At 35.2% G+C, this 26,026-nt stretch overlaps 1 protein-coding gene across 4 annotated transcripts in view; it reads left to right on the forward strand.

Annotated features, from left to right (window-relative positions):
• The window catches only part of BLTP3B (bridge-like lipid transfer protein family member 3B), a 99,597-nt gene extending 73,886 nt beyond the window's left edge, over positions 1–25,711 (forward strand). For 2 of the 4 annotated variants that reach the window (XM_081250389.1, XM_081250391.1), the window contains exons 14-21: positions 284–1,782; positions 2,100–2,275; positions 6,328–6,470; positions 7,144–7,294; positions 12,147–12,400; positions 12,718–12,826; positions 21,347–21,540; positions 23,238–25,711. In XM_081250389.1, coding sequence (XP_081106515.1) covers positions 284–1,782; positions 2,100–2,275; positions 6,328–6,470; positions 7,144–7,294; positions 12,147–12,400; positions 12,718–12,826; positions 21,347–21,540; positions 23,238–23,357 — 2,646 coding nt within the window. In that variant the 3' untranslated portion in view covers positions 23,358–25,711. Of the gene's footprint in view, positions 1–283; positions 1,783–2,099; positions 2,276–6,327; positions 6,471–7,143; positions 7,295–12,146; positions 12,401–12,717; positions 12,827–21,346; positions 21,541–23,237 lie in introns of those variants that run through there. The other 2 variants (XM_081250390.1, XM_081250392.1) reach the window with 2 other exon arrangements.
• The last annotated feature ends 315 nt before the right edge of the window (positions 25,712–26,026 follow it).

Here is a 26,026-nt window from a genome sequence, read left to right on the forward strand (position 1 = left end):
TTTGTGATATATTGTCTAAAAATATGTATATGTGTGTTATGTACTTTATTCTTTATTTATGGGGCTTTTTCCTTTGGTTCTTTTCTTAGTTGTTAATCATTTAAGCCTTTTTCATTTGGTTTAATAAGATTTGGGAGGGAGAGTATTTTATGTCAAGATAGAAAATTAGTGTTTTGGGGCAATGTCAAAAAGAATTCCTGAACCAAGTCATGCTTTTGATTATTTTATCTTCAAGATATATGGATTTGTAAGTCAGACTAGATTAATGTTTTTTCTCTTCTAGTTTGTCATTCCTTCTGAAATGAAATCTGAATGTCATCAAGATCAACCACATGCAATTTCTATTCAGAGTTCAGAAATGATTGCTACAAATACAAGATACTGTTCAAACTGTCGACATTCTGATTTAGAAGCTTTGTTTCAAGACTTCAAAGATTGTGATTTTTTCAGTAAAACATATACCAGTTTCCCCAAATCTGGTGACAATTTTAATCTTCTGCATCCAATCTTCCAGAGACATGCTCATGAACAAGATAGCAAACTGCATGAAGTTTATAAAGGAAATGTTACTCCTAAGTTGAATAAATACACTCTTAAAACTTCTGCTGCCACGGATGTTTGGGCTGTGTATTTTTCTCAATTTTGGATAGATTATGAAGGGATGAAAAGTGGAAAAGGACGACCAATAAATTTTGTAGATTCTTTCCCTCTTTCCATCTGGATTTGTCAACCAAAAAGGTATGCATTGTCACAAAAATTGCTGCAGACTTGTAATCAGATATCTCTAAATACATCACAAAGTGAGTCTAGTGATCTGACTGGCCGATGGAAGCGGAAAAAGCTCTTGAAGGAGTATTATAGTACAGAGTCTGATCCCTTGACAAATGGTAGTCAGAAACCTTCAGATCCATTTTTAAGATTTTCCTCTTCATCATCAGATGCAGATATTCATGTCCTGGTTCACATTCATAAACATGTCAGTATGCAGATCAATCACTACCAGTATCTGCTCCTGCTTTTCCTCCACGAGTCACTTATTTTGCTTTCAGAGAATTTAAGGAAAGATGTAGAAGCTGTGACTGGCAATCCAGCTAGTCAGACATCCATTTGCATTGGAATTTTACTTAAAAGTGCGGAAGTGGCTCTTCTGCTTCATCCAGTAGATAAAGCAAATAGTCTTAAGTCTCCTGTTTCTGAAAGTGTGAGTCCAGTGGTTCCTGATTATTTGCCTACAGAAAATGGAGAATTTTTGTCTTCAAAAAGAAAACAAGTTAATAGTGGTATAAAACAAATTAGAAGTGTAACTGTTAATCATATGTCAGACAACAGATCTATGAGTATTGACCTTAGCCATGTCCCTTTGAAGGATTCTTTGCTTTTTAAATCAGCTAGTGATACAAATCTGCAAAAAGGTATTTCTTTTCTGGATTATTTATCAGATAAAAATTTAGGGAAAATAAGCGAAGATGAAAGTAGTGGAATTGTTTGCAAAAATGGCTCAGGAGAAATTGGATCAGAAACAAGTGGCAAAAAGGATTCGTCTTATACAGATTCAAATAGTGTCTTAAACTACAGAGAAGACTCAAGTATCCTGTCATTTGATAATGGTGGTAATCAGAACATACTTTCAAATAGTTTAACTAGTAAAGGAAATGAAACCATAGAGTCGATCTTTAAAGCTGAAGATTTGCTTCCAGAAACAGTTTCGCTCTCTGAGACCATGGAAATCAGTAAAGAAGAAGCACCCACAGTCAGAACACTTACATCACAGTCATCTTTAAGGTAACAACTGACTATTAGAACTTGGGGTGGGGGGTTTGTTTTATTTGTGTGTGTGTGTGTGTGCGTGTGCGCACACACATGTGCATGTACTTATGAGTATATTTGGGCTTTGGACAGAAAACCATGATAAATGTGGCATTGTTAGAGTTAACACATGGAGGAGTAGGGTTTTCAAAATATGAAAATACTTTAAGCTTATATAATTTTAAAAATTGTGTATACTATATAAATATATATTTATTTTGTTTGAAGTATTCTTTAGAAAGAATTCTTTTCCTTTTATGTGATGATTTTCTGTTAATTTTGTTTGTTAACAGTAGAAAGCCTAAGGAACGTTGCCCACCCAGCATGGCTCCACTCTCTGTTTCTTATAAGAACATGAGAAGAAGCCCCTCACAAACCTCACTGGATACCATTTCACTTGACAGCATGATATTGGAAGAACAGTTGTTAGAAAGTGATGGAAGTGATAGTCATATATTTTTGGAAAAAGGTAAAGCAATACAGTTTAAGAATTCATATTACATATACACAAATCTTAGAAGTGGTGTTTAAGTTTTTTAATTTATATTCAATAATCAATCACAGCCCAAAAAGACTTATTTATTTATACACACATACATGCACAATACAAAGAGCATTGTACCTAACTTTCTAATGGTTGTTTCGTTGCTTCTTTTTTTTTTGCTGTACGCGGGCCTCTCACTGCTGTGGCCTCTCCCGTTGCGGAGCACAGGCTCCGGACACACAGGCTCCGCGGCCGTGGCTCGCGGGCCCAGCCGCTGCGCGGCATGTGGGATCTTCCGGGATAGGGGCACGAACCCGTGTCCCCTGCATCGGCAGGCGGACTCTCAACCACTGCGCCACCAGGGAAGCCCTCGTTGCTTCTTTTAACCAGATACTCCTTCCTTTTTATGGACGACATCCAGCAATTATTTATATACAGTCATTTAGATCACAAAGCAGACAACATTAATTCTACTAGCCTCTATCACAGGGACTCCTATATCTGGAATTTTGATTAGGTAGGCTTAATTTGCATGATGAATTCTCAACTATGTGGTCCTATGACTGGAATTTTTCCAGACTGGATCTGTTGATTCCCATAACCAGAATTCTCTTTCATACATGATAGTGTATGATGGAACTACATGATTCCCCTATTTTATTCAGAAGCAACTAATGCCCTAGTACAGACCACTAGGAATGACTTAGTATTAGATGCATCCCCATCACTAAGGCATTGGGGACTTTGCGAACAGGAATAAAACCATGGACCATAGCCAGAGAATAGTTGCCACAGACCCTAAAGCATAACAGACCAGAGGCAAATGTGAATTACTTTTTATATGAAGAGTAATAAACCTATTGATGTAGTTGAAAACAGCTTAGGTAAGGAATGGCTCATAGCTTTAGAAACTGAAGCTTAGAGAAATGAATATACAGTCAGGAAGTAATAGAGGCAGATTTGGAACTCAGCTAGTCTGACTCAGGAACCTCAGTTTCTAACCAACCAGTATGCTATGCTAGTACTCCAGACTTGGGAAATGATTACTATATGTAAACTAAAAGCCTTAACCCAACACTTTTATAGGCAATTCATAGCAATCCCCTTTCCAGCATACTTTACCAGTTAAATGTAGACAAGTTACTGATATGGGTCATAAAAATCTATTCTAGACTCACAGATAGCTCTATTGCCTAGTTCCCTTGCCCCCTTATGGTATAAAATTCTACTTTAATAGAGGATTTCTGTTTTGTGATCAAATGATGCTTCAAAAACAGTGCTCCTATAGAAAATATCTCTACTTACTCGTAAAAAGCATCAGTGATTTTCTTCTTATTTCTGAAAATTAAATAATTAATAAAAGTGACTACCACTCAATGTGGAGAACTTGGAAAATATAAACAACTACAATTTGGAAAATAAAATAACCCCAAAGTCCCACAATCTAGAGATATCAATTATAATTTATCTTATAAATGTATATATATGTATATATATACACACATATATGTATATTTGGTATTACATCATATATATGGTTTTTTCAACCTGCTTTTTATCACTTGTCTATATTAAATTGTCATAAGAATGTACCCTGACCTTTTAATTGTTTCCCTGATACTGGATGTTTAGATTGTTTATAGTTTTCTCACAGCTATAAAATGCTATAATTATATCATTGTTCATAAATTTTTGTCTTCATTTCTAATAACTGTCTTAGAATAGATTCCAGCAGTAGGCTGTTTTTAGGATCTTGAAAAATACAAGGGCATTAATTTTATGTGTAACACTTAGACGATATGTGACTGTACATTCGTTATTCTCCTGAACTGTAATAATTTTCTGTCAAAGGAATTGATTTTCATTGGGAAAAGACTTGTTTTTTCTGAGTTCTCTTTTGTTTTGTTTTAATTTTACAAGAAATATATGAATACTTTCTCTTTTAAAAGAAATCAGGTGTCATGGGAATATCTAGAATATCACTTTAATACCACCCTTACTCTGCCCTGATACCATTCCCCATTCCGGAAGTAACTACCATTGACTTTTGGTATATATTGACATAATTCCATACCTTTTTCTGTGTGTTTTTATATACATGTATGTTTATACATATGCACACTAATGCACACATATATATACACATACACAGGTATATTGTGAGTACATATTTTTGACTATACATGCATATTTATAAATGAACAAATGTGTAGCTGGAGTACCACTCCACCACAGGCTTCTTACTAGTCTCCCCAATTCTCTTCTTGTCAAGTTCTTGTTCATACTTCATCCCACAGGCAGAATATTCTTTTAAAAATGTATACTAAAAAAAAAAAAAGTATATACTATCATGTCAATTTCCATTTCACTCCTGATAACTTCTAACAACTATAAGGCTATTAAGTTTAAAAAACTTAACATTGCTGACAGTTGCTCCATGTGATATGGCCCCAGATTACCTTTTCTGCTGTTTTCCCACGTGCTTACTACACTTTAATTATACTATAGTAAATTTTAGTCTTTCTGTCAATCTCTTCACTCTGACAAACTTCTTTAGCCTTTGTACCTGTGCCTAGAGTGCTTTTTTCTTTCTGTTTACTTTAGCTTAAATATTACTTTATCTGTGAAATCTTAACCTCTGACAATGTTAGGAACTTCCTGTGAAATGGGAGTTTATTATCTCCTCATACCACAATTGTATTTATGCATTTTCCCTGGCCCTAAAAGTAATTTTATTCATCCATTCAATAAATAATTTATTGAGCACCTACTGTTTTGTCAGGCACTGGGTTAGAACCTAATTATATAGTAGTAAATATAATAATAAAAAATTATTACAAAGAAAGACAAATACTATATGATGTCACTCATACGTGAGATATATTTTTTAAAAAACCCAAATGAAAACAGAATAAAAACAAGCTTATAGATACAGTAAACAGATTGGTGGTTACCAGAGGGTAAGGGAGTAGGGGAATGGTCAGAATGGATGAAGGGGATCAATTGTATGGTTATGGAGGGTAAACTAGACTTTTGGTGGTGATCACTTTGTAGTGTATACAGATATCAAATTATAATGTACATCTGAAAAGAAAGAAATTTTTAACCAGCTACTTGGAAGCTGCATTCAGCAGAGTGTTCTTTCAGTGAATGGAAGTGATACTGATTCTATAATGCATGCACTGAAGTGTTATGAAGACATAATAAAGATGTTTTTAACAACAACAACAGCAACAAAGTAAAGCTTTGTAAAATACTATCGCTTAAGGAAAAGGATTTAGTGAAAGAGTAACTTGATTGCTTGTATCATTCAGTGAATTAATCATTTTGAAATCATTTTCAGAATTATTAGCTTTTTTTTAATATAAAGTCAGAATCCATGCAAGATTGAAGTGAAAAAAAATTGAGGCTTCGTTTTGTGTCTTTGGTTCTGATTTTTCTAGATTCATTTTCAATAATTATTTTTATAGTATTTTTTTAAAGTATTGTGTTATGGACACAAAATTTTTTTTAAATTGCCTTTTACCACAGACAGTTTGAGAAATATTGAAATATAGCATGTTGAGAAATTAAGGCAGGTCGATAAGGATGGAGAACAGTCACATTGACAGTAGTAGCATTAACTTCATGTAGATGAAGAACTGTAGGATACTGAAAAGGGAAATGAAGTGGTCAGACTGGGACCACTGAATGTCAGGTAGAATAGAGGAGACAAAGCTGGCTGACCAGGAACCTGCTAGTAACGCCAGCACCACACCTGCAATGGGAAGAACACAGATTGTGGTTGGCTGTGGTAGATTCCTTTTCATACCGTCTAAGTTTAGGGCTTAGTATCTCTAACATTTTATTGTGGAAAGTTATTTCTTATTATTTGCTAACTAGGCACAGTTTAATTTTTCTTTGCTTATTGTCCTTTAAACATGGCTGTGCTTGAGAAAGTGTTGAAGAAATAATCTGTTTTGGTTAGATAAATGTAACATTGTTGGACCATGTGTAAACTGATTTTAATTTAGTAGTTTACTTCTGTATTATTTCAGGTATTAAAAAGAACTCAACTACAAATTACCAGAGCCCAGCAGATCGGGCAAATGCCAGTGCAAACCTACAGAATTATGGTGAAACCTCTCCAGATGCCATCAGTACAAATTCAGAGGGTGCTCAAGAAAATCATGACGACCTGGTAATCTTTTGAGACACTCTATAAAGAGAAATGCCACCAACTTTATCTCATATTCAATATGTACACATTTAAAGACATTAATATGTAAAATGAATTGACTTAGATTGTGGGTGATTTACTTTGCTCTTTCTACTCTTGAAATTTTTCCTTTGCTCTTACTGAATCGTTTTTCTCTGAATTTCACTTTTCTAAATTTTTTTTTTTTGTATTGAGGGACGGTTCTATGTTTCTTTTTTCAATTCTTTATATTTTGATCTTAGTTCAATTTAAATATACTTTGAAAAAGTTTGATAGTAAAGATGGTGGTCAGTCCTTATGAGGGGTTGTCTACAAAAGAAATGTTACTGGTTTATTTTAAGCCATCTTCACCCAGTGAAATATTCTTATGGATGACTTAGAAAATAAGTTCAGCATTTAGTGAAAATAGTTTCACACAGAAATGTCATATAATTAATCTTTGTGACCTAAAAATATTCTCTTGACTAAGTAGGAAGAAAGGAAGTGGAAGTTTATCACTGTAGTGCAATAACTGCTTTCTGTTGATCACAAATATATTTTTGGTTTATTAAGTCACAATTGTATTTTTAGAGGTTATAGTAGTTTCCTGTCTTATTTCCTAAATTTTGTTTTGAATTATTTGGTATACTAATATTATTTATGCAATCCTTATTAGATGTCAGTTGTGGTGTTTAAAATTATTGGTGTTAATGGAGAAATTGACATCCGAGGGGAAGATATGGAAATCTGTCTTCAAGTGGACCAAGTGACACCAGATCAGTTAGGCAATATCAGTCTACGGCATTACCTTTGTAATCGTCCAGTAGGTAAGACTTTAACATAATTTAAACTTTTTTAAAAAATTAATTAATTAATTTTTGGCTGAGTTGACTCTTTGTTGCTGCGCGGGGGCTTTCTCTAGTTGCGGCAAGCAGCGGCTACTCTTTGTTGCGGTGCGCGGGCTTCTCATTGCGGCGGTGGCTTCTCGTTGTGGACCATGGGCTCTAGGCATGTGGGCTTCAGTCGTTGTGGCTCATAGGCTCAGTAGTGGAGCATGGACTTAGTTGCTCCGCGGCATGTGGGATCTTCCTGGACCAGGGCTTGAACCCGTGTCCCCTGCATTGGCAGGTGGATTCCTAACCACTACGCCACCAAGGAAGCCTAAACTTGTTTTGTTTTTTACCCATATGACGCATCAGCAATTCTGTCTCTGATATAAATGAATTCACAGAAAATGACATTTATTTATAATGCAAGAGATTTGTTCTTTTAGATTACCATATTTCAATAAAGTACTTTAAGTTATTAGAAACATAACCTGTTGAAGAGGTACTCCCTCATTTCTTTTTGTTTCTGCTGTTAAGTTCCATCTTTTACTTTTTCAGTCGTCCCATTCTTTGAGATGATAGGTCTGAGAAAACTAAAATCTTTTCTGTATTAAAAGAGTGATAGGGACTTCCCTGGTGGCACAGTGGTTGGGAGTCTGCCTGCCGATGCAGGGTACATGGGTTCGTGCCCCGGTCCGGGAAGATCCCACATGCCGCGGAGCGGCTGGGCCTGTGAGCCATGGCCGCTGAGCCTGCATGTCCAGAGCCTGTGCTCCACAATGGGAGAGGCCACAGCAGTGAGAGGCCCGCGTACTGCAAAAAAAAAAAAAAAAAGAGTGATAAAGTAATCCTAAAAGGTCAAAGTTAGTTCCACACTAGAATAAGTGTCAATTTTTGTATTCCATTATCTTGCTTATAAGCAAACATTTTCTGAGTCTGGCACGTTACTTGATATTTGGTAAAATCACATATCCTGTTCTTGTGGTTTTTCATTCTAAAATCAACACATTCACTTAGACATAGAGGGATATAAGCAACAAAATACACAGTGTATGACGAGGAATACCACATTAAACCACCCCTTTCTCAAACTTTATGTGGAATTATCACTCACGGTTTTCAGTTATTTAAAGAAATGAATTTATTAAAATAGTTATACTAAGAAATTTAAATGACAATGTTCTTTTGAAAAGTCACTGAACTGGAATATTTTTCTTTGCTATATACACAGAATGCTATATCTGATATATAACATGTTGAAATACATATAGTCCTGCATGATATCAAATAAGTATGCTATCACCTCACATCCTGGGAATTGCAAGTAATATGTCTATAAACCAGCATCATAGAAAAAAATTGGCTCCTGGCTTTTTTCTATGTGTAGGCCTTGCAGTTTACAATGTATCTCCTAAAAAAAAATTCAAGAATTTCATATTAGCAAGTGTAAATCCCAATAGAATACAAAATGGAGGAAGATAAGTATATAGTTGGAAAGGTTTTGTAGTCAATGAAAAATCAACCAAAAATGATTGAACGTAAAATTTCAAAATCTAGACCCTATTCTATACCCAACACGAACACTTTTTTTCACAGTTTTTTACTTCTTTTTATAGCCCACTTATTACCATGTCCACTTATTACTTTGTTTCATGTTGTTCCTGACTGGAGAAATCTTTTTTTTTTTTTTTTTTTTTTTTTTTGTACTCGGGCCTCTCACTGTTGTGGCCTCTCCCGTTGTGGAGCACAGGCTCCAGACGCGTAGGCTCAGCGACCATGGCTCACAGGCCCAGCCGCTCCACGGCATGTGGGACCTTCCCAGATCGGGGCAGGAACCCATGTTCCCTGCGTCGGCAGGCGGACTCTCAACCACTGCGCCATCAGGGAAGCCCGAAGAAATCATTTTGAAGTGCCTTATGTGTATGGGTTATACAGTCAGTGCTGTCTAACACCTTATTTTTTCACAGCTGTCTTGGTTGTTTAAAAATAAACAAAATAACAAGAAAGAAAGGAAAGGAAAGGGAAAGGGAATAAAGAGAAAAGGATAAAAAAATAGCTTGAACATTTAAGACATTAATAAGCCATATGAACAAAGATTGTATTTGATCTACAGTTTATATCCACTGTCACTCTGACATGAACAGTTAAAATTTCAAAGTTGGGGCTTCCCTGGTGGCGCAGTGGTAGAGAGTCCGCCTGCCGATGCGGGGGACACGGCTTCGTGCCCCGGTCCGGGAGGATCCCACATGCCGCGGAGGGGCTGGGCCCGTGAGCCATGGCTGCTGAACCTGCGCGTCTGGAGCCTGTGCTCTGCAACAGGAGAGGCCACAACAGTGAGAGGCCCGCGTACCGCAAAAAAAAAAGAAAAAAAATTGCAAAGTTGTTTTTGCTTTTGTTTGTTTTTGTTTTTCTATAATGGGTGGACTTTGGATTCCTTTAATAGGAAGACCTTAATGTAAGTTTCATGGCGTAAAAGGTAATAAGCAGGAGTGATTTTTGACTAAAGAGAATTTTGTTTCGTTTTATCTCTGTTCTAAATACTCTTTTTTGTTTGAAATTATTTATGGCTGTCAGCTCCCTGGAGTGAGTAGTGTGTGTGTGTGTGTGTGTGCGTGTGTGTGTAGATAGACATATATAAATATATAGATAGATAAAAGGCAAAATTAAATCACATTTACCAAGTTGTTTGTTTTCAGTTGCTCTTACTGTTAAATAGACAAGTTAGTTAACTCTTGTTTTTCTTGGTACAGGAAAGAACACTAACCATCATCAGTTTGTGACCATTTCTTTTACCTTCTATTTAAAAAAATTAAAATATCGAGTTCTTAATTGTTTAAAGAATTCCTTGGGAGTCTTTTTTTTTTTCCTTTTGGCAGCTAAGTCCCACGTGGCTTGTGGGATCTTAGTTTCCCGACCAGGGATTGAACCCAGGACCCGGTAGTGAAAGCACCGAGTCCTAACCACTGTACCACGAGGGAATTCCCTAGGAGTATTTTTGATCTTTTCTAGTATCTATACCATTTATTTAGTTTGAATTGTTAATAAATAGTGCTAACATTAATTAAATATCAATTTTTACCTGAAATAAAAGTTTTGAAAACAACTCTCCACTTTATGTTGCGTGTGGAGATCTATCCTTGGTGCATAAATATACATATCTTTAATATTCTTGCACCTTTCTCCCCTTCACAAATATATATACATTTGACTTCTGTAAGACTACAGTATTCACACGCATACTGAGGAAAATTAAACATCTTTCCATCATGAATTTGATAAATGGGGTCTTCTTATGAGTGCCCATGGGACAGATAACTTTGACCCTCAATAACTGAAGCAGCTTCACCTTTCCAGAACAGTTTGTTTTTAACTCACGTGTTCTATGAATTGTGTGTGAAACTGATCGTATTTTTCTTTTTGCTGCTAGGAAGTTATTTTTGGTCTACCTTTGGCACAGAAAATTAAATAATGTATTTTGAGTTAATAATCTTTCCACTTATCTTTACGTTTCCATTCCCTACTTATTTTATTTTATTTTATTTTATTACATCTTTATTGGAGTATAATTTCTTTACAATAGTGTGTTAGTTTCTGCTTTATAACAAAGTAAATCAGTTATACATATACATATGTTCCCATATCTCTTCCCTCTTGCGTCTCCCTCTTGCACATACCACGTGCATGTTTTCTCCTATTCTTTTTGGAGCTAGGTAATGTAAAATAAACAAAATAGTTACAATGAGGGCCAATTCACTTAAGTAGTTCCACTAGGAACTTTTATTTTTAAAGATATTCTATGGGTGTTTATTGAAATTCAAGAAATTTGTTTTGAACTCTATGATTTATAGCTCTGTAAGCCACCTCAAATTCTTTTTTGGAACAAGGCCAAGGCATAAATAAATGTAAATATAAACATAAATATATATATATTTCCTTTGCTATAATTTTAGTATCAAGTTTGTCTTCTAGTAGTAACATTTTAATGGGGTCTTCTCTATTTACCTTTCCAGTTATTTAAGGGCCCAATTTTAGTGAAGAATGTACAAAACTTCAGGCTTTTGTCACTACTTGAGAAATGGCTTGAGTCACTTTAAATGCCATGACTGTTTCTTCATCACAGTTGTCCATTATATTATAAATGTATAGATATGTACACACTCATACACGCTCAACATATCTGAGTTATGCATCATAAGATTTATATCATGGCATGTTTTTCCATGTAACCAAAAAAATAAAAAAATATATAAAAGTATAGACAAGACAGGGCTTTCCTGGTGGCACAGTGGTTCAGAATCTACCTGCCAATGCAGGGGACACGGGTTTGAGCACTGCTCCAGGAAGATCCCACATGCCGTGGAGCAACTAAGCCTGTGTGCCGCAACTACTGAAGCCTGCATGCCTAGAGCCCATGCTCCGCAACAAGAGAAGCCATCGCAGTGAGAAGCCCGCGCAGCACAACGAAGAGTAGCCCCTGTTCCCTGCTTGCCTCAGCTAGAGAAAGCCCATGCCCACCAACGAAGACCCAACGCAGACATACACACACACACATACATACATACATACATACATACATACATACATACATAAATAAATATTTTAGAAAAGTATAGACAAGACAGCGTTATTGCAGTAGAAGATTGTCTATAAAAATGGAAATTGGGAAAATTAAGGTTGGGTACATGTGGTATATGTACTGTTGTAAATATCTTAAATTAAGAGCAAATATTAAAAGTTTATTATTGCTTTAACATTATACAAAGTGACAATACCTCTTAATGACCAATAATTGAGAGTGACATTTTTGAGTAGTGCTACAAAGTTATAATTTTTATTTGTTCTTTTTTCATAGGTTCAGATCATAAAGCTGTAATTCATTCTAAATCTTCTCCTGAGATTACTCTGAGATTTGAAAGTGGGCCTGGTGCTGTAATACACTCTTTGCTTGCAGAAAAGAATGGCTTTCTGCAGTGCCATATAGAAAACTTTAGCACTGAGTTTCTTATATCTTCTCTTATGAATATTCAACATTTTTTGGAAGATGAAACTGTTGCAACAGTGATGCCAATGAAGATACAAGTTTCTAACACAAAAATAAATTTAAAAGTATGTTAACAAATATTTTTATATTTTCATGTTATAAATGTTCACTTTGCCTACCTGGACTTTGATTCATGTCTAGAAATATGAACTTGTTGGTCTTTGTGGTGATGATGTAGAGGTTTTTCATAGAAATTAGAAAATATCAAAATAAAATGAGCAGTTTTCTCACTGTATGAACTAAAGCATGTTAAAGATATATTTCAAACTCATTAAGAATATTATTGGCTGAAGTAATGTTTAAGAAAATGATTAATTGAAGATGATTAGTTTTATCTTTTACTTTAATAACAACATGGCAATACTATTTCTCTTTCCTGTAGGATGACAGTCCTCGTAGTAGTACAGTATCCCTTGAACCAGCTCCCGTAACTGTTCATATTGATCATCTTGTGGTAGAGAGAAATGATGATGGCTCTTTTCATATCAGAGGTATATATGAAAACAGTTTAAGTGAACATTTAACTGAAATATGTCATTATTAGTATGCTGATTATTTTTTTTCACTCATACTTTTTATATACTATTTTATATCTGTATGCATATGTAGTAGTAGATGATTTAGGGACACTGTGAGTACATTGTGATAAAATATCATCCATGTATGAACCTCATGCTCAGGGATAACTCATCTACAATTGATTTAGTATCTGTTCTACAAATGTGTTTTGAATGAAGTCTTTCCAGGGTTATCTCAAATCTTCTCCTTTTCAATGAACCCTTCTCTATAACTTGATGTGACTTCTTAATATTCTTGAGTACTTATTCTCCATACATTAGTTACTTATAGTATATTGCTATGTATTTAGTTCTGTTTTAGTGCTTGTATCTCCATTCTAGGAAGATTTCTAAGGTCTCTAATGTAAGGACTATGTCTTCTAAGGTAGTGTGGAGTAGTGGAAAGAGCTTGAGTTGGTAGACCTAGGTATTCTAGTCCTAACTTCGTTAGTAGCTACTTGAGGGTGAAATGTGAGGGACTGATAAGAGGCAAACCAGAAAAATCTGTAGCCAGAAACCATGAAAGAGAAGACTATTGCTGAGGTAGAAGCAGTTTGTGGGGCACTCTTGACTGAAGAGTCCTTCCTCTCTGGAGCTGGGGAACAGCTACAGCAAACATAGAAGTCAGGCCAACAAAGATCAAAATGTCATCTTAATTACTGATAAAAGCTCAGGTGAAGATAGCTCAGGTGTGAGAAGTTAGGTTTGCTGTATGGCTCTTGCTCCTAGATGCTTTAGATCCCAAAACTGCAGGTCTGTCTTACACAAAAGCAGAACAGAGTGCTCCAGTGCTTCAGAGTGCTGAAGAAAAGTTGAAACTTTTAAAGAAATATAATTAATATCCTCAGACAGATGATAGGATCTTGAACTCAAAACAAGAACAAGCTTTTATGGAAAATAACCAGTTAGAAATCCTTGAAAATTAAAAGCCTGATCTTTGAAGTAAAAAATAGTAGGTCACCTAAAATCTATCAGCTCTACCTTCAAGAGATATCCAGAGTCAGACCTGAATCATACAGTATGTAGCTGTCTCAGATTGGCTTCTTTTTGTGTGTGTGTGTGTGGTACGCGGGCCTCTCACTGTTGTGGCCTCTCCCGTTGCGGAGCACAGGCTCCGGATGCACAGGCTTAGCGGCCATGGCTCATGGGCCCAGCCGCTCTGCAGCATGTGGGATCTTCCCAGACTGGGGCACAAACCTGTGTCCCCTGCATCAGCAGGTGGACTCTCAACCACTGCGCCACCAGGGAAGCCCTCAGATTGGCTTCTTTCACTTAGTTATATGATTTAAGGTTTCTCCATATCTTTTCAAGGCTTAATAGCTCACTTCCTTTTAGAGCCAAATAATATTCCATTGTCTGAATGTTCCACAGTTTATTTCACCTACTGAAGGACATCTTGGTTGCTTCCATATTTTGGCAGTTATGAATAAAACTCCTGTACACATTCAAGTGCAGGTGTTTGTGTGGACATAAGTTTTCAGCTCCTTTGGGTAAATACCAAGGAGTGTGATTGCTGGATCTTATGGTTAAGAGTACGTTTAGTTTTGTAAGAAAATGGCTGTACTATTTTACATTCTTACCAGCTGTGGATGAGATTTCTTGTTGCTCTGTGTTCTCGCTAACATTTGGTGTTGTCAATGTTCTGGATTTTGGCCATTCTAAATAGGTGTGTAGTGGTATGCTGTTGTTTTAATTTGCATTTCCCTGATGACATATGATGTACGCATCTTTTCATATGCTGATTTGCCATGTATATATCTTCTTTTGTGAGGTCCCTCTTAAAGTCATTGGCCTCAGAGAGAGATTTCATATTGATAAAAGATCCCCCAAAACATACCTCAGTCATAAACCTTTATCCATCTAACAACATAACTGAAAAATATAAAGCAAACCTATTTGAAGTAAAGAGAAATGGAATCATATCATATTGAGATGCTACAATCATAGAGAAACTTTTACATGCCTCTCAGAGTACAAGTATAGATACATAAATATAAATATATGTGTGTGTATATATATATATATATATATATATATATATATATATATATTTGAATTCAACAAATGGGTAATTTCATATACCCATAAAACTTCTCTATTAATTCAGTCTCAAAGAAAATATCAACAGATTCCAAAACATAGAGTTCATGCAGGCCATTTCTCTGATATCAGTGCAATAAAGTTTGTCATTGACATAAAAATGTAGCAGAAAATAAAATATTTTTAAAATTAATTAATTTATTTTATTTTTGGCTGCATTGGGTCTTCGTTGCAGTGTGGGGGCTACTCTTCGTTGCAGTGCGTGGGCTTCTCGTTGCAGAGCACGGGCTCTAAGCGCACAGGCTTCAGTAGTTGTGACACACAGGCTCAGTAGTTGTGGTGCATGGGCTTAGTTGCTCTGCAGCATGTGAGATCTTCCCAGACCAGGGCTCTAACCTGTGTCCCCTGCATTGGCAGATGGATTCTTAACCACTGCGCCACCAGGGAAGTCCCAAATAAAATATCTATACTTGACAAAATTTAAAACAATCCTTGCTCTAACTCTTGGGGATTTATTGGCAACTGAGTGAGATTAACTACTATTTGCTAAAGAAAACAAAAACAAATATTTCTTTTAAATGAGAGGTTTATAATAGCTGAAGAAAAATATCTACTTGCATACATATAATGGAGAAATAAAGAATTAAATAAACATAATTTAATGAGTAAAAACTAATTTAAAATCAAGGCGCTTTGAAAAAATTTTCTCTGTATTTTCCCCTATATTTCTTACCTATATTTTACAATTAGTCAAATATCAATACATATTTTACCAATTGTGAACTGTGTTTTAATGTAGTAGCTAAGGCAAAAGTGAATCACTGGTCCAGCAAGGGCATATATTTGCATGAAGATCATTTCAATATGGAAACTCCATTTGGATTTGTCTTTAAAGTTGTATGGGTTAAAAAAAAAAATCACACATGAGGGACTTCCCTGGTGTTCCATTGGTTAAGACTCTGCACTTCCATTGCAGGGGGCACAGGTTCTATCCCTGGTCGGGGAACTAAGATCCCACATGCCCCATGGTGTGGCCAAAAAAAAAAATCACATATTTATCTTTTCAGAATATGTCACATATTTATACACTTCATTTCTTACATTTTTGAAAACTCTTGCTCCTTATCAAATGTTTTACATTTTAGGAATATAATTTTTCTTATTTCATGTTTTTACAGTGACACTTGGATCTTTTCAGCAAAGCCATTTAGGTAGTGATGAAATGTTAGAGAAAAGCTTATCCTAGATTTTCTTTAAGTGGGCATCAAAACTCAGGGTATTATTTAAATTTAGCAGCAGTACTCATGTACATAAAATTTTCTTTTTAAGCATTACTTTTTAAAAAAAATATTTATTTATTTTTGGCTGCGTTGGGTCTTTGTTGCTGCACACAGGCTTTCTCTAGTTGTGGCCAGTGGGGGCTACTCTTTGTTGCTGTGTGCGGGGTTCTCATTGCAGTGGCTTCTTTGTTGCAGACCACGGGCTCTAGGCGTACAGCCTTCAGTAGCTGTGGCACGCAGGCTCAGTAGTTGTGGCTCACAGGCTCTAGAGCACAGGCTCAGTAGTTGTGGCGCACGGGCCTAGTTGCTCTGCGGCATGAGGGATTTTCCCGGACCAGGGCTTGAACCCATGTCCCCTGCATTGGCAGGCGGATTCTTAACCACTGCGCCACCAGGGAAGTCCTGTAAATTGTTGATGTACCTTTCAAAAGCTCATTGAGATGATGGAAAATTTTGTTGTGTTATTCACAATATTAGCATTGTACAAAATTTAAGACAATTTATTTTAAAGTAGTTATCCATTGTCTCTGGGAAGAACAACATATTTTAAGCATAAGCAAGTATGTTTTGTTTTATACAGAGTGTCTCATGTTTTATTTCAGTGTATACCTAAGAGCAATATCATGAAGCAGATTACATTATGTTATTTTTCTTATGTGGAAATGAATTGCACGAGGGTCTTTAGTGTTTGATGTACATAATGTAACACATAGTCTAATGTACCGCACATAAAGCTTGTATGATAATGTATCATAATTACGACTCAAATTAATATATTAGCCATGATAAACAAGTATTTAACAGTTTTATTTGCTTCTTAGAATTTTGAAGCACTTTGGGTAAATAATTTGAATGGCCCTACTTTCTCAAGTAGCTCTTTAAGAAATTTTCAGGTATGGGCGTTCCCTGGTGGTCTAGTGATTAGGATTCGGTGCTTCCACTGCATGGCCCAGGTTCAATCCCTGGTCGGGGAACTGAGATCCTGCAAGCCATGTGGCACAGCCAAAAAAGAAAAATAAGGAAAGAAATTTTAAGGTATGCTGAGTTTTTCTCCCTTAAAACAAATTTATTTAGCAAACAGGAGATTCAGAATAATCTGGCTAGTAGGTGTTTCAAAAATTAGGTTTAGGTGTTTGTTGCTGTGATAATAGCAGCTTACCTAATATTTTTCTTTACTCCTTCCTGTTCTTTTAGTGTACTATGAGGTATACTTACAGTTGTTCTGGATGTGATTAAATAAAGTTCATCATGAAGGAATAGGTGTTTTTTGTATGTATGTATGTATGTATGTATTTATTTATTTATTGCTACTTATCATAGTACCCCACACTTCTTGGGAAAGACTAGTTTTTCAGTACAGAGAAAGTTAAAATAATTTTTCAGAAAATTACAAAGGTATACTACAATTTCTTGTTGCTCCAGTGAAATATGACTAATTGAGTAACTTAATAACACTATTATAAGAGAAAAAGACAGAAAATGTTTGTTGTGTATGTGTTTGTGTGTGTGTGTGTGTGTGTGTGTGTGTGTGTGTGTATATATGGTATGTGTGTATATCCTATGCCATCTGTTGTTAATTATTTTTAATAGTAGTGTCCTGTCTCTCAACATGTCTTGCACCCAACACACCTAGTACCTGGCATACTCCCATCTGAGGCAGTGGCCATTGTGGCATTGACTCCCAGCAAAAGTGTTGTGAGGGAGTACCTCCCAATAGATTATATTGGAATGTTGGGGGTAGGATGGGACATTGTATATTTAACGGTCTGTGATAAACAACTCTTTGCCATATACAGCCTTAGAATCATTGCCATAATACTTCCTCACTGGGAATGAGGGAAGAATTTTTAAATTACTAAACCTAAAGAGAAGTGTAAAACCTAAACCTGGAAGAGTGCCTGTTGACACTCAGAGAAGACAAATGAATAGACATCTTCTGTCTGAATAAATGGAGAACTGTTAAAACCTCGATTTAAAGTCAAATATTTATTGAACACCTACTGTGGTACTAACAGCAATTAATATTTGAATAATGCTTTCCAGTTTGTAAAGTTCTTTTATATTAAATATTAACTCACTTAATTCTTACCATAACCCTTTGAGATAATTAAGGCAAGTATTCTTATCATCTCCTTTTTGCAAATGAAGAAATTAAAGTTTAGATAAATTGAATGTCTTGTCCAAGGTACAAGATCTAGAAAGTAACTAGCAGAGCCTATGAGAGGGGAAAAGTGTACATTGTCGTAAGATGCACATTTCATCCATGAGGGGCATGGATTTGTTCATCAAAATTTGTCTTAAAAACTAGAAAGGAGCTCTTTTAAAGTAAATAAAAGGAAATATGTCTTTCTATAGTAATAGACTATAATTTCCCCATTGTCAGTTACAGGTTCTCTCCTTTCCTATCCCTTTCCAGTCTCTCCCATCTTTACACTTGCTTCTTCCTGCCTCTTCCTCCCCATTCCTCCCCTTCTTATCTCTTCCTTTTCCCTTCCTACCTGCTCCTCCCTACTTATCTCTCCTTTTTTTTTCTAATTGAAGTATTGTTGATTCACAATATTATATTAGTTTCAGGTGTACAGTATAGTGATTCAATATTTTTATAGATTATACTCCATTAAAAGTTATTACAAGATAATGCCTATACTTCTCTGTGCTATACAATATATCCTTGTTGTTCATCTATTTTAATCGATTTTATACCTAGTAGTTTGTATCTCTTAGTCTCATATTCCTCATTTGCCCCTCCCTGCTTTCTTCTCCCTCTTGGTAACCACTAGTTTGTTTTCTATATCTGTGAGTCTGTTTCTATTCAGAGCAGCACTCTTTACAGTAGCCAAGATATGGAAGCAACCCAAATGGATAAAGAAGATATGAGATATATATATATATATATATATATAAACACACACACTGTGGAATATTACTCATAAAAATATTACTCATATTACCATAAAAAAGAATGAATTCTGCCATTTACAACAACATGAGTGTACCTAGAGAATATTAAGCTTAGTGAAATAAGTCAGACAGAGAAAAAGAAATACTAATGATTTCACTTATATGTGGAATCTAAAAGGTACTACAAATGAGTGCATATGCAAAACAGACTCACAGTTAACTCTCCGTCTTTATCTCCAGTTACAGCTACATCCCTCTTCCTCTTTTCCCATCCTCACTCCTCTGTCTCCTCCACTCTCTAGCTCTCTCTCCTCCCTCCTCCTCTATTTCATTCCTTCTTTTTCTCTTCCCATATTTCTTCCTCTTCTCTTCTTTCCCTCTCCTTCCCTTTTCTCTCCTCATTCCACCTCCCAGTGATTAAAATAAAATGGGTTTCAGAATAGTTTGGTCAGTGTTTTTTTCATTATTCTTAGGATCCCATGAGTAGTGAGATATAGGCTAAATAAAATGGGCCTTGGGCCCTTTTTTCCTCACTACAGCCTATGTAACTCAGCTTTTTTTTTTTAAGTTCATATTAGCATTCTATGTCAGATTTCATTTAAAAGAAGAGTTTTGCTCCTCTCAAAGTTTGAAAACCAAAAGTATGTTATAAATTTGTAATCAAGTAGAATTTTAGGGGTGTTATTAATTTTTTGAGGTTGAAAGAATGGAGAATTTGGCTTTTCCATGCATAGTACTTTAGGATTTCTCTTACAGTCACTGCCAAGCTGAATCGTATGCTAGTCTGAACCAATACAACAGTTTTTGTAGTTTTTTTCCTAGTTAATACGACTAAAAATATAATCAGTACAGGACAATATTGTAAAAAGTAGTTTCTGATTTGAGACTACTGTAATATAATGAACCCAAGAACAGACCAAAACTCAACTAGATGTCATTTATCCATGTTGATGGAACTATTCCATTTTTATATATACAGAATAGGGGTAAAATTGATAGAACCATTATGGAGGGTAATTTGGCAATATGAACAAAAGCTTAAAAAAATATTTTTGTTCTTTGACTTAGCTAACCCCTTCTGGAAATCTTTTTAAGGGGAAAAATTATTTTGAGCAGTATTACTCTTTTGTCTGCTCAGTATAATTTGTTATGGTGAACTGCCTTTCTATCATGACTGTTGCATGTGATTTTGGTGGACTTAGCAATCATATGACCCTATCACAAAAATGGAGATGGGGGCTTCCCTGGTGGTGCAGTGGTTGAGAGTCCGCCTGCCAATGCAGGGGACGCGGGTTCGTGCCCCGGCCCGGGAGGATCCCACGTGCCGTGGAGCGGCTGGGCCCGTGGGCCATGGCCGCTGAGCCTGTGCGTCCGGAGCCTGTGCTCTGCGGCGGGAGAGGCCACAGCGGTGAGAGGCCCGCGTACCACAAAAAAAAAAAAAAAAAAAAAAAAAAAAAAAATGGAGATGGGACCCAGCAGGGCCAGTGAAAAGACTTCAGCCCTTGGGACACTGAGTGATACATGAATGGACTGTGACCCAAGCATTCTGAGTCTTTTTTTGTGAATTGAAAAGGACACTGAGAGAGAAGGGGTCACAGGCTGTAAAACTTACTTGTTTGGGGTCACCAGAGGCTACCTTTGCCATCATATGACTGAAATAACCCAGAAGAGAAGAAAAGTGGACCTGAGAAGTAGAGAGAGTCAAGTTCCTAAATTGACACTCCTGAGGACATCATATGAATTCCAGTATCTGGCTCTACCTGAAGCACCATCACTTGTTTTTGATTACTGATTTAAACTCTTTACGTGTTGTATTTGTGTCTATTTCTTACTGAATCTATTTTGGTAGCTTGTGTCTTTGTAGGAATTTTTCTCTTTCATCTAAGCTATCTAATTTATTGGTTCCTTTACTATTTTAATTTCTGTTAGGTTGATAGTAATGTCCCTTCTTCCATTTCTGATTCTAGTAATTTGTTTCCTTTTTTATTTTTTGGTCCATCTAACTAAGGTTTTATCAATTTTATTCATTTTTTCAACAGATGAGCTTTTGGTTTTGATTTTGTTCATCTTTTCAATGAATGAGCTTTTTTGTTTTATTGACTTTATTGTTTTTCTGTTTCATAATGTCTTCCTACTAATAGAGATACTCATTTTTAAATTAGTTTTTCCCAAGAGAACTTAAGATTTATCAAGTATTTAGAAATGTTATCTGAGTATTTATTTGTTGTATTAGATTCTCAGATGCTTAACACTAGAAATGATTTGAAAGAAGATGTCAGAAGTGATTCAGTGCTGCTTACCAGTGGAAAGAGTGATCTGAAAAAACAACACAGTGTCACTCAAGCCACTCAGACGAGCCCAGAGGTTCCTTGGCCTTCTCGGTCAGTCAACTTTCCTGAGTGCTCCTTTGACTTTACTAGGGAACAGGTAATGGAAAACATAGTTCATTCTCATTCAGTTTCAGCAATTAAAATAAATATTAAATAGTTAAGACATTATTTACTTATTTAACGTTTGTTGAGTGCTTGTTATATGCCAGGCACTGTGTTAGATGCTGTTGATACAGTGTTGAGCAAGGTATGGACATTCCCAGCCTTCACAGAGTTTGTAGTCTGATGGAAGATAAAGGAGTAAATGTGGGACAGTGCCAGTTTCTGGAATCTACGAAGGCTTCTTGGAAGATATATTCATTTTGATGTCTTATTTTTAAGTTGCGAAAGTATTGTTATATTTCAGAACTTTGGAAAAATATTTTAAAACAACTCTATCATATTGTAACCTCCTACAGTGCTGTCAGTATTTTTAAATTTTTCCTCCCAGGCTCTTTCCATAATTTTTCTAAACAATTACTATTCTAGTGTATATAACTATTTTTTTTTACTTAACATTGTTTAACAGATATTTTCCATATTGCTATGTATGCTTCGTATATGTATTTTATTTGTTTTTTTAATTCAAGTATAGTCGATGCTTCATATTTATTGTTAGTGACAGATTAATATGGGTGTGGATGTATTGTCATTTCTAAAGGTTCCTCTTAACATTTGTTAACATTTGAGTTGCTTCTTATTTTTTGCTGTTACCAAATTCTGTCTAGCAGAATTTTAATTCTCTATAATAGAACCACAGAATGAGTTCATTCATCTGTTTAACAGGATTTGTTGGATGTCAACTCTAAGCTAAGGATATAGAATTGTAACAGTATACCACTCCCTGTCTACTAAGAAACTCAAAGTTTAGTGGGAAAGACAGGAGCATGTAAACGGTAGTCAGAACATACTGTTTCATGTGTTATATGTACTAGAGTTTGGGAAGTATAGTGAAATACCCAACTTGGTCTGTAAGGCAGGCATTCTTAAGCTGGTACTAAAAGGTCTGAGAACTCTTTGAAATTGAACGAATTTATTTTAATATATCTGTGTAAATGTGTTTTTCTGTGGAGAAAGTTTTATCACATCTTCCTGGTTAGGTGTTAGGGAGTGGTTCTAAGAGGATAAAATGCTTGAACCGAGTCTTAATGAGGGGAGACCTATTGACATCTAGATGAAAATGTCTAATGAGACATTCAGAATGTGGGTCTGGGGCTCAAGAGAGAGGCTTGTGCTGGATCAGGCTATCTATAGTTATTGGAGCCACAGGAGTAGATGAGATCATCTAAGAGAGTGGCTCCAGTGATAAGAGAAGGCGACCAATTATGGAATTTAATAGAATATGAAAAATTTAAGGGTTCTTAAACAGCTGAGGAAGAGATGAAAAGTCCATAGGTAGAGAGGGATAAACAAGAAAGAACTGTAGCATAAAAGGCAAAAGAGGAGAGAGGCTTAGCAAGGAGTGGTGAGGTCAGCAGCATCTTAAGAGAAATTGAAATTAAACAAAATCACTATTAGATTTGGAAATTAGAAGTTAATTAGTGTTTTGAATTGCTGGGTCAAAACTTACGGACATTTTTAAGTGCTTGGTATGTGTTTCCAAATAACTTCTCAAAGCAGTTTTCAGCTTAAGTGCATCCTCACCAGCATTGGGTAATTTTACTGACTCATGTGTCAGACCTTTGATACTGTATAAATAGTTTGTGTTTTCTGAAAATGGTTAAGTTTTCTTATTTTCCAAATTTATCATTTCAGCTCATGGAAGAGAATGAATCTCTTAAACAGGAATTGGCTAAAGCTAAAACAGCTCTTGCAGAGGCTCACTTGGAAAAAGATGCTCTTCTCCATCATATAAAGAAGATGACAGTTGAATAGCAGGAGTGGCAGTCAGAAACTCAAATTATAGCTCTGGAGTATGGTGGTTATATTTATACTGTGATGTTACCAATTAGTGGAAGACTTTCCTTTTCATGAAAAGACAATAAAATGAAATAGAATGTGATGCAGTGGTGACTATTCCAAAGCCAGTTTAGAAAATACTAGGTACGGGCATTACAATCTTTTGGTTGTTTTGTGTTTTGGAGTTTAAACCCTCTTTTAAACTGGTGTGATATAGGGAAGTCAACGCATACTGTAAAATAATTACCTGCCTAATGAATAGAAGATGTCATTTCCTAATTTTGATATTACATTATAGGCATTTTTTAAAAAGAAAATTAAAATCTATGTGTTCCCACTATTTATCACTATTTGTTAATAATTTACTATTATTTACAAAGATTCAGATGCTTTTAGGGCTAATGTAAAATAAAAGGAGGCTTACATTTTAAATGTTATTAAAATTATGTACTTAAATCTATATTTAATTACTGTAAAAAAAAAAGTCCAATCAAATTAATAAATATCTAATGGCTCGGTTTGAAAATTCTAGAAAATCATCACCCTACTGCACTTATGAAGTAACTTGAAAATGTGAAAAAGAATCATTTTAAGTGATGGGTAAACTGTGTAAGTTGAAGCTATAATTTTCAACAAAGAAGATGGCACAAATGTTAAAATAAAAAGCACAAACTGTAAAAAAGCAAGACATTAGAGTATATGGCCAGCTGATTTAAAAAGCATTATTTGTACATTCCTTTAAACATTTATTGTTACAAGTAAAAGAGTAATTTAACTATCCTACTAAATTTAGCAGCATTTGTAACTATAAGAATTTTAACTAATACTATTTATATTAGTTCTTCACCTTCATTTTTCCTCTATTTAAGGAAGGGTGTGTTTTCAGAGAATTTTCTTTTCACATACATAAAACAATTTCATACCATTCCTGTAGTATCACAACAGGTGGATGTTTGCACATGTCAAATTTATAATGCTAGTTTTGATTAAAGTTCTATGTGACTTATATATTATCTTCTATAATAGGAAAAACTGGTAAATTTTGAATTCTATTTTCTAGGGATTGTTAAGTTTGAAACCAACATGAGAGAGAATCTCAATCATGCATTATGAAATAAAAGTTTATGAGTATTTAAGAAACAGAGGCTTTTAACAATTTAAAATATATTTCTGATAGAATTAAACTAAGTGGGGTCTATTTTAAAATTCACATTCTTAAACATAAATATATCCAAGATAGAACATGAAATAGCTGGACTGCTCTTTCTTTAAGATACTTGAAAATTTTCTAATTTTCAACCACGTTTGGACACTTTATGGTGCTTTGCTTGTTTGGTATGACTTATATAGCCATCCCTCTATCTAAGTACTTGGAAGGAAATACATGTTTCATTTTACATTAAGTGTTGGAGTGATTTTAGATTTTATTGAAAATGGTACTGGCTTTTTTGTTTTTTTTTCCTATAATGTCCATTTTAATGAACATTATTTAAAATACAGGCCCTGTTTTGGGAGCTAAGGATACAGCAAAGAACAAGTTAAATTGTTATTATTTTACCTCAGAGTGTTTTAAAAATCCTGTTAAACCATTTTAATCTAAAACTATTATATAGTTTTAGATTAAAAGCAAAGGTCTAGGGCTTCCCTGGTGGCGCAGTGGTTGAGAGTCCACCTGCTGATGCAGGGGACATGGGTTCATGCCCCGGTCTGGGAAGATCCCACATGCCGTGGAGCGGCTGGGCCCGTGAGCCATGGCCGCTGGACCTGCGCGTCCGGACCCTGTGCTCCGTAACGGGAGAGGCCACAACCGTGAGAGGCCCGCATACCACAAAAAAAAAAAAAAAAAAGCAAAGGTCTAATTAAATATTTTAAATGTATAGCTTATATCCTTAGTAGAGTACTTTTGATCTGTAGGTATATAGTCAACAAAAGCAGTCTCTATTATAGAAAAGCAGGATTGATGGGACATTAACTTCTTCAGAGCTTGCAGTGTTTCTCAGACTTGAGCTATTTGCTCTATATGAATTTTAAATTTATGATGTATTATAATTATTTAGTGTTATAGATGCTGAATGTTTTTCTTATTTTCAATTTATTTGGCCTTCTCAAGAAAATCATATAAATAGTAGAGATGATAATTAATGTGGATCTGAACATTCTGTATGCTTTGTTAGATTTTTAAAAATTTATAATGATTACTATTTTTATAGAGATTTAAAATTAATAAAACACTTCCAAAAGCATTATGTAATTCCCACAGCAAACCTGGGAGGTAGGTATTATTCACATTTTAAAAGTTAAATAAAAACCTTAAGGCTCAGAAAGAACAAGTGACTTGACTGAAATCACAATAACCTGCTCTTTTACTTAAATCCCAATTATATGCTTTTATTTTATCTTATTCCTTATTTCACAGATTTTTACTGAGGTGGGGAAAGGAATCACTTATTGGTCTTTTATCTGCTTTTCTTTTAAACATAAATAATAATACTTTTAAAGTGTGTGTGTGTGTGATGTATGTATTATTCAAACTATTTAAAAGATAAGGGGAGAATTTTTTTTAAGTTAACCACAACCTTTTTAGCTGTGTGAGAAATATAGGAATCAACCTGTAATAAACTTAACAGAGTTTTTTAAATGACCAC

Source organism: Mesoplodon bidens (genome assembly GCF_964165515.1).
Source record: "Mesoplodon bidens genome assembly, chromosome: 11".
NCBI lineage: Eukaryota > Metazoa > Chordata > Mammalia > Artiodactyla > Ziphiidae > Mesoplodon > Mesoplodon bidens.